The 25,426-nt window shown below is 31.6% G+C and overlaps 1 protein-coding gene across 1 annotated transcript; it reads left to right on the top strand.

Moving 5' to 3' along the window:
* The first annotated feature begins 7,987 nt into the window (after positions 1-7,987).
* On the top strand, positions 7,988-8,752 carry LOC150024156 (uncharacterized). Its single transcript, XM_090296740.1, has one exon. The coding sequence runs from the start codon at positions 8,145-8,147 to the stop codon at positions 8,643-8,645; it is 501 nt and encodes a 166-aa protein (XP_090152866.1). The 5' UTR covers positions 7,988-8,144; the 3' UTR covers positions 8,646-8,752.
* The last annotated feature ends 16,674 nt before the right edge of the window (positions 8,753-25,426 follow it).

The raw sequence follows: 25,426 nt of genomic DNA, 5'->3' as shown, positions 1-25,426 counted from the left end.
GGAAATCATATTTGAAGAAAGAATTTGAAATCCCTCACACGCTTCAGACATGCAAAAATAAAAAATCAATCAGAGCAAGACTTACCATATTGAGCATATAATGCATTAATGAAGAATATCGACGTGACAGATTGATCAAGATATTGAAGTTAAGAAGATTAAATCTACAACGTTCATATTTGAGAAATATAAAAAAATAATTTAAAATGTCTCACGCGCAAAGGCGAACAAAGATCAATCTAAGTAAATGTTTCTATATTTAGTGTCTAACCGCTACATGAAGAAGTGAAAAACCCTAAAGTCTCAATATTCATATACAAAAGTCTATATAAAGATCTCAAAGGTAAAGAACAAAAGATAAGAGAAATGTACAAAGAAAAACAAGCTTTCAAGAAGCACTTAAATGTGATTCATAGTTGTGTGATTAGATTTGTGCTACAGAATTTGTATTTGTGTATATCTTCACTTTCTCTTTTCAATTTTATCTGCTTTAAGATTATTCTTTTCTCTTTAAACACTTTATTTTTTTCATTCAATATTTATACACATATTATATTGTCTTTGAATGTTTGCATTTAGGAATAATAAAAAGTTTATATTTGTTTTTATTTTCTTAAAAAGGAATCGATGACCATTAATATTAAAATAATTATCAATCGCAAGCCTTTGTATAAGAATCTACTTTTCACTTAAAATACAAGAAAAACGTTGAACCATAGCAAATAATCTGAATGTTCAAGGCATATTGCAAAAGAACCTAAAATCTTGAAAAGATAATGAATGTTCTGAGAACAATTTCAATAAAATGAAGTTCATTCGAATTTATCCATATTTTACTACATATAACAAATCTAGAAATAAAAAACAATGATATCTAACGTTGTATACTACATGTGTTTTCTTTATGTTTAAATAATGTAACTCACTTTCAAGATACAAGAACCTTTCCAACAACATCTTTTGAGATCCTTTCATTGTTGGTATGTATCCTCAAGCCAAGCATGGATCATTCATTTTCTAGAACCTCAAAAGCTCCTTTGTCTCTTTTACCTTCACTTCATGATCCCACTGATGCATGAGCTGGCTCTGGTACCAATTGGTTTTTGTTTAACATTTTTCATCAACCAAATTCAATTCAATTATAATAATTCACAGACACCTACACCGACACAAACCAATAATCAAACAGAATCCTGTGTTGGGCTCTCCGGGAACCGAGGTATGCAGAACACCTTTTACTTAATGATCATCAATATTATGTTTTGCTAATCAATTAAAAACAAGTTTAAATTAATGGTATTGGTGCAGCTTCTACTTCAAAAAGTGTTTTGATGTCTTTCACTTTTTGTCACACTAGTAAATGCAAGCTCTACATTCAGAATGTTTCTATGTATATGGAGATAATATCACATTTAAATGTGGTTTGTTTTAAAGTTTTTTATAACAGTAGTTAGAACACCGAATGCCGAATACTAATTTTTGATTTGAGAGCTCAGAGTGTCTTTTGCATGTATTATCCGATTCTGGATTTTACGAAAACTGAAAGGCAGAGTGACAAAATGATAGCAAGGGTGTTTAGAAAGAAGAAGTTCCAATAGTTTTCTTGATTCCAACTCCGTTCAAAAAAAAAAAAAAATAACATCACAAATTGTATACGACAATAAAAAAATAAGAAAAAGTAAATAAATTATCAGTGATGGAGAATAAATTTGAGCAAGAAACTAAAGAAATTGGTGGAAAGGAATGTAAGCACTATTTCTTGTTGTATACTTTTTCTTCAACTTGCATTGATTTATTAAGAGTCCTTTCCTACCTAAAAAGGAATCACTCTCATTTATATTTTAGCAATGATTCTATTTTGTAGTAGGATTGACCTAGCTAGTAGGAAAAAGATCCAGCCACCGAAAGTGTGGTTCGATAGTATGCACGAACCCAATCTTATCATTAAACTCAAATTTTGACCAACAATAGGGAAAATGGAAAACCAGCCACTACAAAAAGCAACAACAAATAAATAAAAAATCACAATATCTTTTTGAGTACTTGATCAATGAAGTCTTCAAATGTGTACTTTGACTTGCTCGCTTATTATTATAAAAAAAAATTAAGATTATCAAAAGAGAAAAAGAAAGACAAAAGATACGAGAATGAATATTTCTTATATTTTTTTTCTTTACTTAAATTAAAACAGAGAGCTAGAATATATACAAGCAATACACTCATTATAGGTCTAGTTAAAGAGAAAAATGTAAAATAAAGAGCCAACAAAAGATTAAAAAATAAAATAAAGGCTACACATGTGTACAAATAAAAACAACTAAGAATTAGAAAAGACAAAAATTAATATTAGCTTCATTCTAGAAGCCTTATATCCATATCATTTGTTATTCCCTCGCAAGCTGGGGAGAAAATATTGATCACTTCAAAAGAACTCACCCAAGGCTCGCTTAAGCGAGTTCACTCTAGTGAAGTTTAGCCTTTTCTTGTCAAAGTCGCTTAAGGAAGTAATATCTCGCTTGAGTGAGATGTCACTTAGCCCAATCCCAATTAGGTTAAATATAAGGCGTGAGGTATAACCCTAGACATCATTGGGAGGAACTAAAGGAAAGAAACTCTAAAGGAGACAATTGTCAAGGAGAAACACTCTGGATATTCTTTTCTTGTTGTCCATGCTTGTAATAGCCACCATGAGCGGCTAATTCTTTTCTTTGGGATTGAGAGTAATTTGTTCACACTCATATGTATTGATGTGATATTTATCTATAATATTCAATTCTTGATTGATGATTGATATTATCATTTTATTCTCAAAGCTTGAAACTATATATTCATGATTTTGATCCTTAGATTTGACTGGAAAGTACTTCTAAGCATCTGGCCTAAATGATAATGCTTAACATATTTGAATGATAGGAATAAATTTGAAATGTTAATTACTTCGTAATGATAATGAGTTTTTATAAATATGCGAGGAATCAATATTTAGGAAACTCTCTTAATAATGTTGTATGTGAAGAATTGACATGAATGATTTTTATATGTGCATCAATGTCAATCAAGATAGAATATTATATGTTTAAAACTACAGACGAGTGAGAAGGATTAACCTCATTCCCAATTTTCTTAATTGAAATCTTTTACTCATTTATTTTGTTTTCATGCAAACTTATGTCAATATCTTTCAAATCAAATTATTGTACATACTCTTATACTTAGTGAATGATAATATTAGGATTTTAAATAACTTTTCCTTGTGGGTTTGATATCCGTCCTTATGGACAAATTATTACTTTTGACTCGGTACACTTTCCATAAAAAAATGTCATCGCCAAGTTAGGTTATTTTCCTATCTTGGTGCCACTCTTTCTCCCAGGGTTAGGTTTATTTACCCTAAACTATTCACGACCCAAATACATGGTTCAAAATAAATCCTATACTATTTTTGCCCAGAATACAAAGCCCAAAATAAATCCTACACTATTTTTGCCCAAAATACAAGGCCCAATAAACTCCTATACTACCATGTATATCTATTTACAAGGTTCAGGAGAAGGAATATTTTATTAAGACTGGGTCATGCCTCTTCAGTGTAGCTATTTTCCTCGTTTTTTGATGGAAACCGTCTAACCACACACAACCACAAAATAAGGAGGTTGAAGACCTAGAGTTTGTTTATGGACTTACTTGCAAATATGGGCCTAATTGGACTTTTATTTATCTTTGTAGGCCCAATCAAGAGGACAACTCTAGGACGAAAGAATGTATAGAGCATATCCAAGAAGATCTCCAAGTCATCAAAATTTTAACTAGAGCTTTGGTCAAAAGAACACAAGAAGACTGAGTTTCGAATGACTTTAAAAGAGACTAGTCAACATTATTTTTGAGCCAATCTTTAGCTTAAATAATTGTATAAAATTGTTTCGGATTTCATGAGCCATGTATTGGGCCTAGTAGCATAAAATAATTGGGCCAAGTAGTGTATGTTTTGGGCCAAGAGTAGAATAGGGTTAGAATAAGGTAGCATGAGATATTTAGGGTTACACTTGGGCTTCCTTAAGCCCATTGTAAACCTAGAACATCCAAGTTGAAGCAATAGGCACACCAAGGAGCTAGCTACACACATAATACACATTTAACATGTGCTACAGATGGGAGGAAGCATGGAGAGTGGGACTAACCACATGGCACACTCTCATTGGTTCTTCTAGATTTAGGATTTATTTTAAATTTGAATTATTTTGAATTTGACTCTCTTTTACGATGACCCTTGTCCTATAAATAAGTACGCTAGCCTCTTGTTAATCCAAATTAATGAGAGTAGTGTTATGTTGAAGAAATTCTCGGCCAACTTGTCTTCCTATCCCTAGGGTAGACTTCTTCTTAATCTCCTTCTACACCTTCCAAAGTGAGTAGGCTGAACCTCTCTCTTACCATAGCTCACCTCTTCTACTCCACGATTCCATAAGCTCCTCTTGAGCTGTAATTTGCTTCTGCTCAACCATGGAATCATATCCTTCATCTCTATTCAATAAAATTCAACACATCATGGAAAAAGGGCGCCATCATTTTGTTAGGTTTGATGGCTACAACAATAGGGGGGTGAATTGTTTTCAAACTATTTTCACAAATACTTTGCTTAGAATGAAGTTTTAACAAACAACACACAATAGCAGTTCAGAAAACCAATTCAATAGCCAAACAGAAACTGTAATAAGAATTTTAATCGGTTAAAGTTACGATTTAACTAGTTGTTTATGACAGCGGAAAATACAAACAATTTAATAAGAGATGAGATAGAGAAAATTACACATAGAGATTATACTAGTTCACTCAATCACAGAGCTGCATCCAGTCCTCAGTCAAACCACTAAGTTTTCACTATGCAATCAATCACATATTACACAAACACCACACACAATAAGGTGACTTTGAATCCCACAAAGCCTACTCACCCTTCTTGCACACCTCAAGCCAGAATCCCATTGACTTTATAGGATTTTACACAGTTATACAGAAATGTTATATGAACAATTACAAGAACTTGAACAGGATTAGAAAACACCTGGTAAGACACAATACACCAATACCCTATTGATAAGTTCTTTCAAAGACAGCAAAGCACAAGACAATCTTGCTAAAAACTTAGTTGAAACCTTTTCACAAACAGTTTCGTAATCTCTCAAATCAATCTCAACTCAAAGTTTCAAAGGTTTCTGTTTTTCATCAATCTCAATCACTTTCATCATCTTTTAAATGTTTGAACCAAACACATATTTATAAGACTTAAAATGCTAACGTTGGAGCAAATCAGTTAAAAATAGATTTTCAAAAAACTGTTACAAGCACACACATTTAATCGATTAAGACCAAGAATTAACCGATTGAATGCTTTTGTCAGTTATAAAACAGTTTTAAAACCTTCTTTGCCAACTAAGTTACAAACAACCGATTATCTCGACACTTTAATCAGTTGTTTTTCCCTTTGCATGGAAAAACACTTTAATCTTTAAAACTGATTGAAATGAGCTTTGTCTGAGATTCAGAAATTGATCTTACAAAGATTCTAAACCCCAAACCAAATCCTAAACCTAAAACATCACACAGTTTCAGGCTTCACTTGAATTTGGCACATCAAAGCTTCCCATCTTCAACACATTTTTCTTATCTGAAGGTATGGCAGGATTGCATCAAATGCTCTCGAAACACAAGCAAAGACTCAAAGAAATTTCTTTGGAATTTTTCTAATTATCTATTAGCAAAAGAAGAAGTCAAAACACAAAAGAATTAGACAGCAAAAAGAAGCATATATGATTTAGCTAACATGTTTTTAAGTAAGAAAAAATATTTTAAAAAAATTATGACTACTCTAAGGATTTTATGAATATATTAAGAACGAAACACAACTTTAAACATATTTAAAGACTCGAGAAAAATTAAAGTCAAGTAAGGTGCAAAAACTTAAATCAAACTAGACTAGCAAAGCATGCCCTAGACATGGCATATCAGTGATTAAGCATTTGAATCAACTAAGGAACAAAATTGACATGGATTAAGCAAGGAATTTAAATTAACCTAAACATAAAATAACATGCAAGAGATAAAAAAAACAAGATAAGAAGAAGAAAAAAGATGAAGGAATGATCTCTTAAAGCCCGACTCTTAATGCCAAATTGATGGAAGCATCTTCATGGCCAACGAAAGGCTAAAGAAATTATTAAACTTTTTCTATCTTTCAAGTATGAAACTTGCCACTTGGTTGTTCTTCTAAGGAATGATCCTTGGTGAAGAGCTTAGGAGAACATGACTCTCATTTTAGTGACTTCAAATGAACAAAGTGATTGCATAATGTTATATCAACTCTCATTCAAATTCAAAGTTTCTTTGCAAGAGGAAATGTGCTTTATTTATACATGCCTAACTACAAAGTATGTGGAACAAAATGTGAATACAAGGTTGCACAGCTAGAGAACTTCGATGCTCACCTAGAAGTCTCACCCCAAGCAAATCAGTAATAAAATAGACCAAAATGTGCACTAACTTTAAAGAGTGTATGTTGGCTGAAGTTTGACTTCGTCTTCTAAGATTTTGACCATCTAATAAGGCCCAATTGAGGCCCACATTTACTCTACAAAACTACAAAAGTGAAATACCAACACCAATACATGTATCTATAATTTTACAAGACTAAAAATGGTGAAGGGGAAGTTTTAATAATTTAGACTCTAAATAATGAGTTTTTTTTTTCTTGACTTCTTCAATCCTTATAATTATGGTTATTGTCAGAGATCCAATTTGAGCTCTTCCATATGGTTCTCCATCAATTTTACCTTTCTTTTTTAGTTAACAATAAGCTGAGTTAGAGTGACAATTTCTTAATAACTTTGATTCAAATAGAATTAGAGTAACAATTTCTTGATAATTTTAGTTAGATCAAGAGATTGTGATTTCGCTCTAATTCTTCTTTCTTTCTTTTAATTAAGATAATTTACTAGTTAATGTGGTTAATGACGTTTGGGGGGGCGATTTGGGTTGGTGTTGTGAGTGGAATTTGGAAACATAGGAACTCGGTGACCTTCGACAGGGGCGTGGTAGATGCGCTCGAGGTATTTGCACTGGTACAGGTAAATGTTTGGTTTTGGATTTTTGCAAAGTCCTGTTGTAATTCCTTTACATACCCAATTGGGTTTTGAACCCAGTGGATTGTATGAGGCTGGTTGTTTAATACTTTCTTGAGTTTGGTTTGGTTGTTCCTTATTTAAGTTGGAAGGTGTTCTTTGGTTGGAGGTTGGTAAAGCGCTAGCTCTTTATGTGTAAGGGTTGGACCACTCCTAAAGTGGTTTTTATTTATTTATTTTTTATTGCTGATAAAAAAGCTAGTTAAATTTATGAGTAGATGTATATGAACACACTACTATTTTAAAAAAAAATTGAAATACATATAAAATCATAAATACCTAATAAATAAATAATATATATCACCAAATTTTTAACTTTCAATATTACTTGTCAAATTTGTGAGCAATTCCATATTTATATTTGTGGCTTCTAGCCTCGTACAATACTACCAAGTAAAAACAGTAGCATTTTCATTGCTATTCTTTACAGCAGATCTATTCTATTGAAAATAGTCAAAATACATAAAGGTTTTTCTTTTGGTGTCTGCATGAAATGAATTTTCCATGCTGTTGTAGGACATGGGTGTACCCATTTTCACTTGACATGGAAAACAAAAGGGTTTAAAAATCAGGCCCTTTCATTGCAAATTAAGCAGCTTCCAATCATCTTCCCTAGTATGAATTTTTTTGTAGAAACTGGCTCTGATTTTTATAATTATGGAATCCAATTCTGTCACAACTCTGCCTATAAAACATCAGTGACATCTTGTTCCCTGTTGTTTCTTAGTTGTATTTCTCTTATTCTAGTGTCTCCACATGTGATTTCATTTCTCCTCTCCCTCAGACAACTCCACAGAAAAAAATATAAAATAAAAACTGAAAATAAATTGTTTGTCAGAATCCACAACAGGAAATTTCAGGCAAACCACACGATTGTAGGATCTCATTATATATAATACACAAGCTATAACCAAAACCATCTTCTTCTCCATAGCCTCAAGCCTATAACATCTTGTGAAATCTATAACAATGGCAAAGTTTCTTTTCTTGTGCTTCCTTTTAGCAAATACCCTTTTGAATCTAACCAATGCTACAAACCAACCTCAAATTATGTTCCAATCTACTTCAACATCATCCTCAAAATCACCTTCTGAGAGTCCTTGTGGCCAGAGATCAAACACATCAGAACCCTCCATTGGAAGGAAACTTGGTAAGCACCAACATAATGAAATCAGGTCCTCTGACACCAAAAGTCCTACCCCATCTGAAGCACCCAAAAGTGAAAACTCTAGTTCTGAAGGGGGCATTATTCCTAGTCATGAAAGAACTTCTGTTGAAGGTGAAGATGGAACAGTTTTAGGTTCTCATCATGGTGAGATGCATTTGACAAAGCAGCAGCACCACCACTCATTTGACAAGTCCATAGCAGGTGCAGGAGTGATTCTAGGAGGTCTTGCCACCACATTCTTGGTGTCGGTTTTCTGCTATATAAAAGCTACCGGAAGAAACAAGCTAGAAACAACAGCTTAGAGCCCATGAACAAACCTTTGTTTTCTTCTTTTCTTCTACCTCAGTTTCTGGTCTCTGTATATGGATAGTGTAAATGACATTAGTGAAAAGATTAAGATTTGTTTGAAGGTTAAATTTGTTCAATTTATTAAATTTGTTAATAGATGTAGAGGTGTAATATTTATAAGATTAAATTAGATTTAAAATAAAACGACATTTTGAAAAAAAGATAATTTTTTTTTAAAACAATTCTCATCAGAAATTCAACTGTTCAACTTATTTGAGAGAGTCTGTCTCTGTTATTCCAATGATAGTAGAATCCATTTTGGTTGCATTTCATTCTCAAGGACCGAGTACTACATGAATCAAATTTATAGAAAATTTGAAAAAGAAATTACTTAAATTAAAATGAATAAGGTAAAACAATTAAATAGAACCAATAAATTAAAATTACCGTTAAATCCACTTTCAGTCTTGTAAGTTTACGAATGTACAATTTCGGTCTATATAAAATTTTATACAAGGTTCGGTATAAATTTTTTTGTAGTAAGAGATTTGATATGTATATAAGCAATAATAGTAACAATTATTCAATCACGGAAAATATGAATAACAAAGTTTAACAACAAATTTTAATAGATATTGTTCTTATAAGAACGAAGTGATTTCAGGTTTCATTTCATCGGGTGCACTTCATACTATTTTCGTTATTACCGTTTTATTTTTTTTTCTATAATATTCGGTCTGTACATTCTCGGTCTCTCGATGAACACCTTCTCAATCAAAAGAGAAATGTACGTACAAAGATACTTTAGCGATAAGTAAGTTTTGTGTGTTTAGACTGTTCATAAATGTCATTTCACCTATCTTTTACCTTTGCATTGAACTTCTATTTACATACATTTGTGGTGGGTTCTTAATGGATTATGAACCGTGTTGGGTAGGATCTAGGTATTCTTTCTGGTCCATATTGCTATATTATTTTATCTTTAAAGTAAATACACAAGTGGTTGAACCACAAGGCGTGATTGTCGATGTCAGCTTGTGAGTTTACCCGAATCGATAAGATCGTAGAGTAGTTTGACCAAACGATTTATGTGCTCGGATAAAAGCTTAAATCGTGAGACAGATATACCAAATGATACACATATTATTCTAATAATTATAATAATACTTTCTATTAATGAAATTAAGGTTAGATTAAAATTATTTAATAATTTTAGATAATTAAAGAACGAAATCTAGTATTAAAGTTTGTAGGGGAAAACACATATACATTTATAAAATTAAAAAAAAAATGATTTAAGCCTTAAAATTAACTTATATGTTAACTTTTTCATAAAACTTTTCATTTAGAAATATGTAGTGAGTTTAGTAGTTACATGTTCACTGCGTATATTGTCGATAAATTAGAAGTAACATGTTATAATCCATAGTTAATGTGAAAGTAACTTTGTTATTATCCTTTTTATGAATATTTAAAATAAACTTTATTCACTCTCCTCGACTTATAATGAAACATATATCATGGACTGGTTCTCAACATTATTTATACTATAATATGGTAAATAATTGTTTGATTTGCTTTTCCGTTTAGAATAAGAAGAATAATGATACAATTATATATATTATTATATTTAAATGATTAATCAATATTTACCATTTTGATTTGTATCGATCACTACCGGACAAGTCAGTCTCAGCCTTTATTACCGACCGAGTCAAAATAGTTTTTATGCACTTAATAAATAAGATCAACGACAGTTACGACAACATTTAATGAGTCAAATCTACGATCCGGATTATAAGAGAAATATCTTCGACAAATCAACTAAATATTGATTAATAACATAATGGTACAAATATCTTTTAAATATCCTAACATACCAATATACCTCCCTACAAATTAGGGATCACGATGCATATCAGTGAATAACTGATACTCAACCTATCACAACAAGGGCCAATAATCAACACTATAAAGAAACCCTCTGCGAAAGTGTAAGGTATGTTTTTATCAATTGTGAGTATACACTCCTTTTTATGTTTTTACACAAAGTACTTACTTGATAATCAGAGTACCTTTTTTCAAGTAAACCGCGACCGAGCGTTAGCATTAGAGGAAGAAGACTTGAAGGAAGGGACGAGGAGATCACCGACATGTCAGCAATTGTACAACCAATTTTAGATACTATCTAGGCCCTCTTTGCATGTACAAGTACATGATTATTGTAAAATCTCTTCGACTGCGGAACGTAGAATACAACGAATTTTTTGCCAATTCTCTCACACACGCTCAAATGATGAAATTGCTCTCATGCGGCTAGAGAAGAATGAAAATGGTGTTGCGAATGGAAGAGAGGTATGGGGGAGTGGGGTATAACTGAGGTTATTTTAAAATGTGAGGTTATGCTTCATTTAGGGTTATTTAAAAAGGTCAAAACCAACTTTTCACAATTAATATGGAAGTGCGGGAGGAAAGTATGGAGAGAGACCTAGTTCAAGGGCTTCAACATCCTCCTCACCACTTCCTTCTAACCCCCGCTCGATATCTCCCCCTATCAAACTCCACACATTTATCCTACCATCAAAACATAATAGTCCACACCACACCACCCAAACCAACCCTTTGTTATTTAAGACAATCTCATGAACACGTTACAATTATTACCTATTGTAGATTTGATTTGCAGTTACTCACATCAGGTTAGGAAAACCCAAGCTAGAATTTTGAAAACTGGGGTGGGGGTGTTAAACCTTCCAATGCAACCTGCAAAGAATAATTGTGAGTGGATTTTGAATGGGGAACAATGAATTTGATGAACAAGAACACATTCATGCAAACATAAATCAGGATAGAGAAATAGAGCAAACTGGCCTAATTATACAATCATGTCCCTCTTAACAAGCATTCACAATGGTAGTTTTAGGCAACTTCGAATTCACAATTCCCACAACTTGGAATACCCTAAATCGAAAGAAAAATAGTAGTCTCATAAACAAATATCTATAAGGATAGTCAGATCAACTTTCTCACCGGGGCTTCATCGTCTTGTTTCAATTCGCTTCATAATTTGTGCTTAGGGCACACCACTATTTCACATCACATTGCATTTTAGGTTAGGGCAACTAAGATTTTGGGGAAAGTCAAATTGGAGTGGTTAGATGGACGACAATGACTTAGATTTACAGCTTGGAGAAAGAAGATAATGGTCAGTCAATGTTTAGGGGCGATAATGACTTCTCTAAAAGTAGGATGCTTTAAAAAATCTCTCAATAATGCATTGGAATTTTACCAAACTAATGACAAAAGCTTCACAAATTTATTGTTTTAGTGAATAGTTTATAAAAATCGTATGAAACATTTGTATGTAATGGATGACTTCCTTTACATACGGATGGAGTTAACATTACATACGGATTTCATCCTTAAAAAAATTTCCTATCTTAACGCGCCAACCTTACATACAAATTCTTTCTATAGATAACTTCTACTAAATTTACTTACCGTTACCTAAGAAAATCGATATGTATAAACGATTTACATACGAATATGAATCTGTACATAAAATCCACATGTAACTCACAATTTACCTATGGATATAAATTATAGTTAATTATCAGCAGCTAATGAGCAAATTTCTTGTAGTCATTCCTCTAGAGTTGACAATTTGCCTAGTTCAAGGAATTGTTGAAGAAAAACAGTTTTAGCTCTTTATCCAATAGATCTTCTTAAGTGACTTGTCCTTTGCTTAACAAATTTCTTTGACAAACAAAAGTAGTAGACATTCCTTACAACATAGAACAAGCATTTACATGTTTTCATTCTATATGAAGTTATTATTATGAAGTGGACTTTAAGCCTAATTCAACCCCATAAAACCGGCTCATGAGGTTGAGGTTTGCACCCACTTATATACAATGAAAGGCTATAATCTCTAGTCGATGTGGGATCTCCAACACACCCTCTCACGCCGAGACTGCCAACTCGTGCGTGGGACTATATATTATGGGTGGTCCGATAGCGGCCCGATAGCGGGTGGTCTGATAAGCCCAACAAATACTCGCTAGGATAGGCTCGAAATGGCTCTGATACCATATTACGAAGTGGACTTCAAGCCTAACTCAACCCCATAAAACCGGCTCATGAGGTTGAGGTTTGCACCCACTTATATACAATGAAAGGCTTTAATCTCTAGTCGATGTGAGAACTCCAACAGTTATCTCACTTTTATGTATTTATTATCTTACCACATTTGTGTTATGTGAGATGTAAAATAGGATTATACTCAATGTTATTTCGTCTATCAGACTAAATAGTTATGTCTTATATGATCGGTTGTTGAGTTAAATCATCATCTTTCAAAGAAAGCATGATCTGTTTTTATACTTAGACAAAATTATAAGGTGTTGGATTTTTGTTCTGACACCCTGCTAATTGAGATGTTTATGACTATTTATCCCATCAACATAGACTTCAGTGGTTAACATATTTTTTAACAACTTATTCCCATTCTTTGCTACTAAAGCTTTTGCCTATACCCTACGCCTGAGTAATATCCTTGGCCTTTGAGTAGGTTTCGTCTCCAACATCCAAAATTCCTTAGCTTGTGTTAATGAACATGCAAGTGTGACTAATCTTTGTATACACACAACTTCCAACACTAATCTAGCAAATAAAATTTGGTTTTGGTTGAGGTGGGAGGGTGCACTTTTTATAAATGGGTAGTGCTTTGAAGAGAGAATGAGTGTTAAGTTAAACTGTTAAAGTAACAATTAGAAGGTTGGTGTGAATTCGACGTTTAGGAATTTGCTGGCTGCTAGTTCTAACGTTCCCCTGCATGTGAATGGATGATAGAGATAGAAAGCTATATTTGCCTTTTCCCTTACCTCTTCTTGTCTTAAACCTTCCTCATCCTTATTATATTCTTATATATTATTGTTCAATGCTTTCTGGTGATTTGTGCTGAGTTGGAATTGTTCTACGTAAACCAATCATGTCATTATAACTAATCGAATTATAAGATGTTACAAGTGGTTATTGTGTTCATTTATCACTTATCACGTTGGTTGATGTAACTCTTATGTTTTTCACTCCTCTTAGTATTTGTACACACATAGTATGTGTAAAAAGGGTAATGATGTTCAAGTTAACATGTTCTTACAATACAAGAGACCAAATATTTCCTATCAAATATCTTATATTTTCTGTTTTCTTCTACTATCCATCCGTCAAGTCCGAAAGGTGGGGTACCTGTAAATACACTCCAACGTTTAAGTCAGCAGAAGTGTTGATGTGTTTATTTAGCTTTAGAGTTAGAACAGTCATTATCTTTTACTATGAGGACCATCCTTTATTTATAGCTTTCTATTGGGTCTTCCTTTTTAATAACGTTGACCCAGGTCTAATAAGTCCTTAATGATACTTTGCAACCCCTAATTTGGATTAGCCTAATTAATCAACATGGTTTCTACTTCATGACCTTTGTCGAGAGACAATGTAACCTTTCGTCTTATTAGCCATTCGATCCACTAATTCAGAGTAAGTGTAACCTTTCGTCTTATTAGCCATTCGATCCACTAATTCAGGATAAGAGATAATCTAATAATATTCAAACAATAAATTTTAACTTAGAATCTTAATTTTATATATATATATATATATATATATATATTATTGGATTTTCTCCATAGAAAATGAGGATAGAAAAAAGGAATAATGATAAAAACAAGACATGAAGTGTTTTGATTATTTGGGAGACTAAAAATTAAACTTTTTTTAGATAATGAATACGAGAACAGTTTTATTCTTAAATATTTTGAATTTTTTTTATTTGGTCTTATAATATAATGGATGGTCTAGGAATGAAATCTGTACTACTTTATCTTTATCTTTATCTTTATGAGATGGTGAAATAGGAGAAACAAACAGGAACATATGCACTGAAGTTCCATCACTAATTTTGGCAACAAAACATCTTATTCTTAAAATATTTAATTTGTTTGGATAAGAGAAATGGTGAGTGATCATTTGATCGATGGGGACTCTGAAATGGAACAGGTTTCATTTATCATCAAACTGTGCATGCAAGTGATAATTCCAAGCACTGTTGGAGCAATGAGTGCAGGAATAAGAAGAATGGTTCACAGCATCAAGTGGATTATTCTAATGTTAATTTATGCAAACTTCTCCGAGGCAGATGCCACAAAACAATGTTGCGTTGTCAACACAATCGCCCGAAACAGAGGAATCCTTCCAAAGGAGTTACTAGTGTCATATGCATGCAAAAAGGGAAATACGATAACAAATAAAGGCCACAAGAAATGGAAATATTTTGAAAATCCAAGTCGAAATTAAGACGTGATTCATCACGGAATATAAGACTAGGTTAAAAATCATTACTAAAGGTCTACTTGTAGAATGTGAAATTCTTATTATCTTGATTTTATTTGTATTATTCCCATTTTTTTTATCAGCTAGAAATAATATATATATATATAAATCACTTTTCAGAGTGATCCAACTCATATAAAAAAATACTAAGTTAACTTTATAACACAACACATTCCAGACAACAACATATCTAACTCTGTTCAACAACAATCACAAAAAAAAAAAAAAAAGTTAGAAGATCAAGACACCAATCATATATTTAAAGTTAAATAAATTTAGATTTGTCTCTACATAATTATTTTGATTTTATTTATACTTATCCATATATAAAATCAAATTCATTCAGGTTAATAATCACTCATTTAATATAACTTTTAAGCATTATTATTATAAAATCTATTTATGACTTATAAAAATGCATTTTTAAATGATCGGATTGATAAAAACCTATATAAATAGATAGATAATGATTATAGGAAGAATCTCAACTTTTACTTACTAAATACACTAATTTTTTTTTATATATATATATATTTTATTTTTTTTCACAAATATTTTTATGTTATTATTAACTTGAACATAAAAAACAAAACTTTTGTAAGATGAAATTTCCATTCAAATCACTTTCGGCAGAGGAGTTATTTGACCACCACTTTGGGAGGTTACCAACCTTATTCTGGATAAGAACCCAAACATAGGAAAATGATTTTGCTAATAATTTAGATATTTAAACGAATCTTCGAGTCTACATGATCCATGTATATGCTTTTATTATAATCTCTTATAAGTGCTAATCAAGTAAAATCAAGTAAAGAGTTTATCCAATGCATTTGCACCCCTTTGAACCTACACCCCCACAATTGCGTGAAATGACCAAATTGTTTTGTCTACAATTAGAAGAATAAAAGCAGAAATGTCATTCTAGAAATCTTTTTTTAGAACACGTTTGATGTATTTTAGAAAGCTTTTTTCCTAACACATCTGGAAAACACTTTCCGAAATACATTTAAAAAAAAAATTATTCTGAAAAATGTATTCAAACTGTATTATATACATTCTAGAAATTAAGTTTACTCTAAAAATCTTGTTCCTAAAAAGTTTCTTTCAAGAATCATATTCCATAAAATTTATTCGAGAATATATTTATGTGTTTTGGAATTTAATTCAAGAAATATTGCTCCAAAAGTTTTATCCTATTCTGGAAAACATACGTTGAAATGTATTTATGAATTAAAAAAAAAAAGTATTTTTCAGAAAAAACAAACTTCCAAAAAGAATATTTCATAAATCACTTTAAAAAAAAACTAAAATAATTATTTTAAATACTATGGAGGTGGAGGAAGTAATCACCCTTTTTAAAAGTCAACGATTTAGCTGTCTATTTCGTTATTAAACCGCAGAGACCCTTTTCTTTTTAGGAAATTACTTCTTACACCTGATCAAATTTGAACCTACACTTGATTTACATTTGAAATAACAAAAATGCCCTTAACCAAAAGAAGAGTGCGGATGAAAAATACTTCTAGAACCCTTTTTCAAAATAAGTTTCTGGATTTGGATTTCTAGAACACTTTTGAATTTCTAAATTTTTTTTCAAAATGCGATTTCGGATTTTCCTTTCTAGATTTATTTTTTAGGAACGTATTTATTTATTTATTTTGGATTTGTTTTTCTGGAACTAGATTTTGATTTTTGAATGCTATTATTTTCTGAAACACAAATTATTTATTCCATATTTGTTTTTCCCAAAAGGTATTTTATGAATTATAAATTTTTAAATTCAAATGAAGGATAATTTTGAAAGTAAATCATGTACATGTCACAATTGGTGAGATGCAGGAAGAATTTGCTCTCTTTTTGTATTGGTCACAAAATGTGTTTCACACATAATAGAATCTCCTAAAGTCAAACTTCACCTAACACCCACATCCATATACCATATAATTCGGATTTGTCCAACACACTAATATAAAATGTCTGTTTTATTCTTAATGATTTAAAATTTTGCATTCCAGATATTCATATCTGAAAATCAAATTACAAAGTTCTGGATATACAAATTCAAAATTAATATGTCACTTCCGGATTTCACAATCCGAAAGTTTATCTGAACAGTATAAATAACTTTTTGGATGTCAAGATCCATAAACAAACATAAATGAGTTCTGAATCTCAATTCTCAGCACCATTTACACTATTTACAGCACACCATTTCAGATTTCTAGAATTTTCATAACATAATCTATCAAATACATTCTAGAATAAGTTTTCCATAATAAGATTTTCAAAACAATATTTTCAGAACACGTGAAATATGTTCTAAAAAAAATTCTTGAACAAACTTCTTCTTCCTCTACAACGTGCTCCCTCTCTTCTTCTTCTTCTACAACGGCAATGGTATATCAGTGGCAGCAATTTCACAATAATAGTGATGTGGTACAACAAGGGAGAGAGAAATGTAAAACCCCCGTTTCATGTCAAAATATGGGGGCGCAAGAAGAAAAAGCCCACATATTTCACATTTGGCCCATTTACATGTATCCAACCCATCAGGCGCATTTATAAAAGCTAGGTAAAAACATATGTAGTTGTCTTGTCCACTTTCCATTTCTAATACTTTTAAGATAATTTTGTATCACCACCTCTCCATTAGTATCTCTTCATCAAAAATGGTGAGGTTGACATCAAATTGCTTAATTGTGAGTATCAATTGAATTTCATGTTTATGATATTTGAATTTAATATATAAAAATATTCAATTTCAAGTATGTTTGTTTGTCCGTATTTATTTAAAAAGTAATAACTAAATATTTTTATTATAAATATGATAATCACTTAATTAAATTAGTTTTGAGAATAGAGTAATAATTTACTAAAACAATTTTTGTTTTTCTACTTGTACCATTTGTTGTTACCAGAAAACAAGGTTGTAAAGTGGTTGAAAAATTGGTTCAGTTGTAAAAGTTAAGGAGGTTAGGTAGAATAAGGTATATCATTTCATATTTTATTAGTTGTATTTGGTTTAAAAATTTTAATTGCGTGCTTTGTAGTTATATATTTTTATCATTTTTTAACTATTTTTTTATCATTAAATAGGCATACATGTTAAAACACTATATGATTTAGTTATTGTTAGGCTATCTACTACCCACTAGATGGTCTCATGATTTAGTTTTGATGATAACAAATAATATAAAAATTGTTAAATGAAATAACAAAGTTCACTTATATGCAAAAATCAAGTGTTAAATGATAAACATTCTAAAGTATCAAATGATTTCAAGAAAGTAAACACAATAGACTATCTAATAGTAAAAAGATAAATTAGAAGGTCTTCTCAAACGTTTTAACAATGTTCAACATGCTAGATCATCCTAAAGAACAAGACGAGTCAAAAGATAATGTCACCATGAACATATCAGATGGTATGGTCATCATCTTCATAATAGACGATCAAGTCTTCATTTATATGATAGACGATTTATTGCGTCAGGGAGTTTGTAAACTCAATGCTCATGATTTAAAACTATTTTCTAATAATTCTTAAATGTTTTCAAAATTCTATTTCATGTTATAATTCATATAAATCATAGTTTTTTTTGTGTTTATTACAAGATTTTCATTTTCTAAACAGAGAACAAAACATTTCGAAAACAATATATCTCAATCTCCATCTATCAATGTCACATGACCATGTTGATGTTTGACAAAACTAATTCCTAAGAATGTCAAGAATCTCACTTTCTCACATTTCACAAATGTCCCATTATGGTGGACCATAAGGTCAAAAAAACCTTCATACATGATAACGAATTTATAAAAGGTATCCCCTATAAAATATACTGTGGACAAAAATACTAAACAAATTACAAACCAATCCTTCATTTAATAAACTGAAAAAGGAATACTGGACCACACACATGAAAAATTTCCACATGGGGAGACCATAAACCCTAAATTACTATAAAAGTTTTCTCAAAGTAATCAACTACACAACATACAACATATAAAGTAACCCAATATTCAAATAAACAACATTTCAGACCCACCATAAACCCCCCAAATCAACCAATCGTTAACGCAGACAGTGAAAATGAAGCATATCTAACATTTGCAAAACGTTGAACTGCAACACAATCAATAATTCAAATCTTTGAACGTGCGAACACTAAAACTAACACTCTACCACAATCAACAATCCAAATCACCGTAAACTAGATTAGTGATTGTAATTAAACAAACCCTAATCTCTTATTTTCCCAATTTCATTATGTTTAACAATCTCCAAAACCCTCCAATTGCCACGTCAAAATAAATTTCTCTCTATATTCACACTTCACGTTTGCATTTATTCGTATCACATCAGAAACACTTAACACGTCCAAAACTAATGGAAGAGACCAACTTACATACAGTTTAGAAAAGGTGAGAACCAAATTAAATTTTAAATAACCACTATAATAAATTGAATATTGATCTTAAATTTAAAAATTAAATAAATAATTATATCTAAAAACTTTAAAAAAAATAAGTAATTATATTTAAAAAAACTTGTTTGAGACGAGAACCAACAACTACTTCCTCGAGTATTAAAAACCAAAATTTTATAATTCATACCATATTAATTCTTTTAGAGTTATTTGATATTTCCTCTTTGATATATATATATATATATATATATATATATATATATATATATATATATGAATAAGAAATTGTACTAATATATAAATAATTAAAATGATATAAAATTAAAATTTAACAGTTGAATCAATAAAATTTATCTTTTGAATACTGTCATTCAAAATATAATATTTATATAAAGAGGATAAACATACAATCTTTTCATTTTCCATTTTGGTTGTTCCTTTTGTCACTATGCGCGATATGAGTACCCTTTTAGTCTCTTAGAAGTCCACCATTTATCAAGCAATCATGCAACAGTTAACCACAGTTAATTTTTTTCATTTTCATGCTAATTTTGAAGTAGTAGTACTGCCACAGTGGGCATGTGGTGAAAATTTAGAAGCTCATATATTCACAAAATTTACACTGAAGAGAACATAAAACCAGATTGAAGAGTTCAACAAACAGCAAACAGAAGCCAGAAAAGATCTATGAGATTATCAAGTGTGATTTCCAAGGAGAACATTGCAGGTTAGAGCAAGACTCTGTCCATGTGCTTCTGCAGTCACCTCCACCTCCATCACAGCACTTGCAAACAACTCCAAGCTCTGCTAAATTCTTTGAGAACCCTGCAATTTCACCACACACACACACACAATTAGCAACCATGCCACACACAGGTACAAAAAGGGATACAAATTCTGAATCATTAATTCTTTTACCTTGAAGGGGTTTCAGGGAAAGTGTTCTTCCTTCCACAACAGAAGTTTTCTCTGCCACTGAAGAAGCAATCAAGACTACCAACAACACCAGCACATGAGGCTTGTTCTTGGTGATAACAACAATACCCATGTCACAAAATTTGAACTTGGAGCTTCAAAAACCCTTTGGGGTGGAGGAAGAATGAAGAACTGAGAGAGGGGTTTTTGGGACTTGAATAACTCCAAGAGAAATATGAATTGTTATATGAACACAATGAGCATGACCAAAAATAGTGAAAGGGACATGCCTAGTTTTGTGACATTTTTATATGTAGTTATCTAGAAGAATGAGATTGTTTATGGTGTTAGTTTTTTCCTTTTGGTTTGTTTGATAACTTGAGATGTTTGTTGGGTTGGGTGGGGTTGGCTTCTGGAAGAGACACAGAAATCATGCCACACGTTTCCAACTCCACCACGTCTCCCTGAACACGACTAACGAAGTTGGATACCACTTTCCTGCCGAAACCTTTGTCTTTTTCTCTAAAATTTAACTTAAGTGGGGTCCCCTATGTTTTCTATCACTAAAAATTATTAAATATACAAAACTTTCATCATCTAGATGATATAACTCCAAATTTTTATTCATAGATGTAATTTTATATGATAATTATCAAAATAAATACAAATTTAAAAATTTATTACATTTGATTATTTTAAAATTTTAGTTTAGATATATTGAGTCATATCATTTTCATATAATTTTTTTATAATGAAGTTGTAGATTAACCCAATTTATTTATTTTAATAATTTTTTAAAATTTTATTTATTTTAATAATTAATATATAAAATTATACAATATATTCATAAATATATTTTTGATTATTTTTTTTATAAGAGTTCAGTCTGAAGTATATGTATAAAAACTGGAACACTGTATAAAAGCTGGAACACCTTTAAGGTGTATGTATAATAAGGATTGAGATATTTTTAAAGTATCTCATTTGATTTTATTTTTTTTTCTGATAAAAAAAATCAGTAAAAAGTAAAAAATTTATATAATTCACTCTAAATACAATTTTAGTTGTGATAAAAAAATTGATAGAAAGTACACATAATAAATGTACCAGCAAGCACTTGAATTTACAAATACTACTTATTTCAAATAAGTCTTTAATATTTAATACACTATTGCGTTAAATATTTAGTGAGGAAATTATATGTGTAATAATTATCTTTCGTCTTCCGAAAAATACTTGTAATTTCTTAACAAATATTTGTACAATATGTTTGGATTGGTTTTGAGTTCTATTTGAAATAATTAGTTTGAATCAGTTTGGACATTTTTTTTTGTATAAGTGTAGTCCAAACTGAAACATTTTAATCAGGCAACAATTGAATTTATTATATAATTTTATTATCAAAACAAAAAAAATCAAAAGAAAGAAGAAATTGAAATTGATAGTAAATTACTATTAATTATTAAATCAGTTATAATTAATGTCAGTCAACATTAACATTTAAAGTAAGAAGACGTTGTCATTTCTTACTACCGAAAGGGTTACTCTTAATATGAAAAAAAGAGAGAAAGTATTATTTAATCAGGTGGATAAGTTGGGTTTAAGTTTCTAAAATCAAAATCGAAGGTTTAATTTGGGATAAAACGCGACAATTTTTCATGTCAAAGGGATGAATATTCACTTACGAAAAAAACCAAACCGTTTCACAAACAAATGAACCTTTCTTTCAGTCCTGACAGTGATGAATAAAAAACTTATTGCAAATCTTTTGGGACGAATTTGAGGTTCAAATCTCAGCCGAAACTCAACACACACAATGAAAAATGTTTGGTAAAAAATTCAAATCAAAAGACCCAAGCAATAAGGCGCAGTAAGTCCCAGACCGAGAGTGAACAAAACCGGTTTTCTGAAAACAAAACATCCTGACTTTTCTTCCCTATATCTCCTTTTCAAGATATGTTTATGGACGTGTTTCCTTAGCTGCGTACAAACAACATATGAAAGTACTTGTGTGAATTTTTTCAACATAATATGGACACAAAATAAAATTGAAGAAAATAGGGCGAAATTTCAAAGATTTGGTCGCCTTGGTTTGCACAAAATTTCTAAAAAATTCTCCAGATATAATTTTTTGTTGAAATTCCAAGTAAGAATATCCACTGAATTTGGGACAAAATGCGACAAATTTCAGGTGAAATGGACGAGTATTCACCTAGAAAAAAAATCAATCAGTTTCACACACAAATAGACCTTCCTCTCAACCCTGGCCATGATGAATAAAAAAATTATTGCAAATCTTGTGGGACGAATTTGGGGCTCAAATCCGAGTTGAAACTCAGCACAAACAATTACAAATGTATGGTAAAAAGTTTAGACCAAAAGACCCAAGCAATTAGGCACAGTAAGTCCCAGACCGAGAGTGAACAAAACCAGTTTTCCAAAACAAAAACGTCTTGGCTTTTCTTCCCTATATCTCCTTTTTGTGATTTGTTTATGGACGTGTCTCCTTAGCTGATTGCAAACAACATATGAAAGTACGTGTGTAAATTTTTTCATCGCAATATGGACGCAGAATAAAATTGGAGAAAGTAGGGTGAAATTTCACAAATTTTGGTAGAGGATAGCCTTGGTTTGCACAAAATTTCTGAAAAATTCTCTAAAAATAATTTTCTGTTGAAATTCCATGTAAGAATCTCCACTGAATTTGGGACAAAGCACGACAAATTTCAGGTCAAACAAATGAGTATTCACCTAGGAAAAAACTCAAACAGTTTCACACACAAACGAACCTTCCTTTCAGCCCTGGCAGTGATGAATAAAAATTTTATTGCAAATCTTGTGGGTAAAATTTGGGGCTCAAATCTCAACCTAAACTCAACACACACAATGACGAATGTCTGGTAAAAATTTCAGACCAAAAGACTCAAGCAATAAGGCATAGTAAGTCCTAGACCGAGAGTGAAAAAAACCGGTTTTCTGAAAACAAAACATCTTGACATTTCTTCCCTATACCTCCTTTTTGTGATTTGTTTATGGACGTACTTCCTTAGCTGAGTGCAAACAACATATGAAACTACTTGTGTGAATTTTTTTAACGCAATATGGACGCTTAATAAAATTGCAGAAAGTAGGGCGAAATTTTACAAATTTTAGTAAAGGATAGCCTTGGTTTGCACAAAATTTCTGAAAAATTATCACGAAATAGTTTTTTCTTGAAAATCCACGTAAGAATCTCGACTAAATTTAGGACAAAATGCGAAAAATTTCAGGTCAAACAGATGAGTATTCACCTAGGAAAAAAATCAAACAGTTTCACGCACAAACGAACCTTTCTTTGAGTCGTGGCAGTGATGAATAAAAAATTTATTGCGAATCTTGTGGGATGAATTTTGGGCTCAAATATCAGCGAAAATCCAATAGACACAATGACGAATGTCTGGGAAAAATTTGAGACCAAAATACCAAAGGACTAAGGCATAGTATGTCCCAGATTGAGAGTGAACAAAACTTGTTTTTCGGAAACAAAACATCCTGGCTTTTTTCCCCGTATCTTCTTTTTGAGATTTGTTTATGGACCTGCCTCCTTACTTGGTGCAAAGCACATATGAAAGTACTTGTGCGATTATTTTCAACGCAATACGGACCCAGAATAAAATTGCAGAAAGTAGGGCGAAATTTCAGGAGTTTTGGTAGAGGATAGCCTTGGTTTGCACAAAATTTGTGAAAAATTCTCCCGAAATAATTTTTCCTGAAATTTCACGTAAGAATCTCGACTGAATTTGGGACAAAAAGCGACAAATTTCAGGTCAAACGAATGAGTATTCACCTAGGAATAAAATCAAACAGTTTCACACATAAACAAACCTTCCTTTGAGTCGTGGCAGTGATGAATAAAATTTTTATTGTGAATCTTGTTGGACGAATTTGGGGCTCAAACCTCAACCAAAATCAAAAGAGACAACGACGAATGTCTGGAAAAGATTTGAGACCAAAATACCCAAGGACTAAGGCGTAGTATGTCCCAGACCGAGAGTGAACAAAACTGCTTTTTCGAACAAAAAACGTCCTGGCTTTTCTTCTCCGTATCTTCTTTATGTCATTTGTTTATGGACCTGCCTCCTTGCCTGGTGCAAACAACATATGAAAGTACTTGTGTTAGTTTTTTCAACGCTATACGGACCCAGAATAAAATTGCAAAAAGTAGGGCCAAATTTCACGAGTTTTGGTAGAGGATATCCTTGGTTTCCACAAAATTTCTAAAACATTCACTCGAAATACTTTTTTCCTGAAATTCCACCTAAGAATAGCCTTGGTTTGCACAAAATTTGTAAAACATTCTCCCAAAATAGTTTTTTACTGAAATTCCACGTAAGAATCTCGACTGAATTTGGAACAAAACGCGACAAATTTCAGGTTAAACGGATGAGTATTCACCTAGGAAAAAAATAAAACAGTTTCACACACAAACGAACATTCCTTTCAGTCGTGGCAATAATGAATAAAAAATTTATTGCGAATCTAGTGGGAAGAATTTGGGGCTCAAATCTCATCCAAAAATCAATAGCCACAACAACGAATATCTGGGAAAAATTTGAGAGCAAAATACCGAAGGACTAAGGAGTAGTAAGTCCCAGACCAAGAGTGAACAAAAGTGGTTTTCCCAACACAAAACGTTCTGGATTTTCTTCCCAACACAATACTCATCCGTTTGACCTGAAATCTGTCGCGTTTTGTCCCAGATTCAGTGGAGATTCTTACGCGGAATTTTAGGAAAAAACCATTCCGGGAGAATTTTTTAGAAATTTTGTGCAAACCAAGGCTATCCTCTAGCAAAACTTGTGAAATTTCGCCCTACTTCCAGCAATTTTTTTTCGGGTCCGTATTGCGCTGAAAAAATTCACGCAAGTACTTTCATATGTTATTTGCACCCAGGTAAGGAGGCACGTCCATAAACTAATCACAGAAAGAAGATACGGGGAAGAAAAGCCAGGACGTTTTGTTTTCGGAAAACCGGTTTTGTTTACTCTCGGTTTGGGTATTACTACGCCTTACTCCTTGGGTAT

The sequence above is a fragment of the Phaseolus vulgaris genome, chromosome 10 (assembly GCF_051622355.1).
Source record: "Phaseolus vulgaris cultivar YP4 chromosome 10, ASM5162235v1, whole genome shotgun sequence".
NCBI lineage: Eukaryota > Viridiplantae > Streptophyta > Magnoliopsida > Fabales > Fabaceae > Phaseolus > Phaseolus vulgaris.
This window is presented reverse-complemented; position numbering and strand designations above follow the sequence as displayed.

Excerpts from the sequence above, each read along its gene's own strand:
- LOC150024156 (XM_090296740.1), top strand. The coding sequence starts at position 8,145 with ATGGCAAAGTTTCTTTTCTTGTGCTTCCTTTTAGCAAATACCCTTTTG.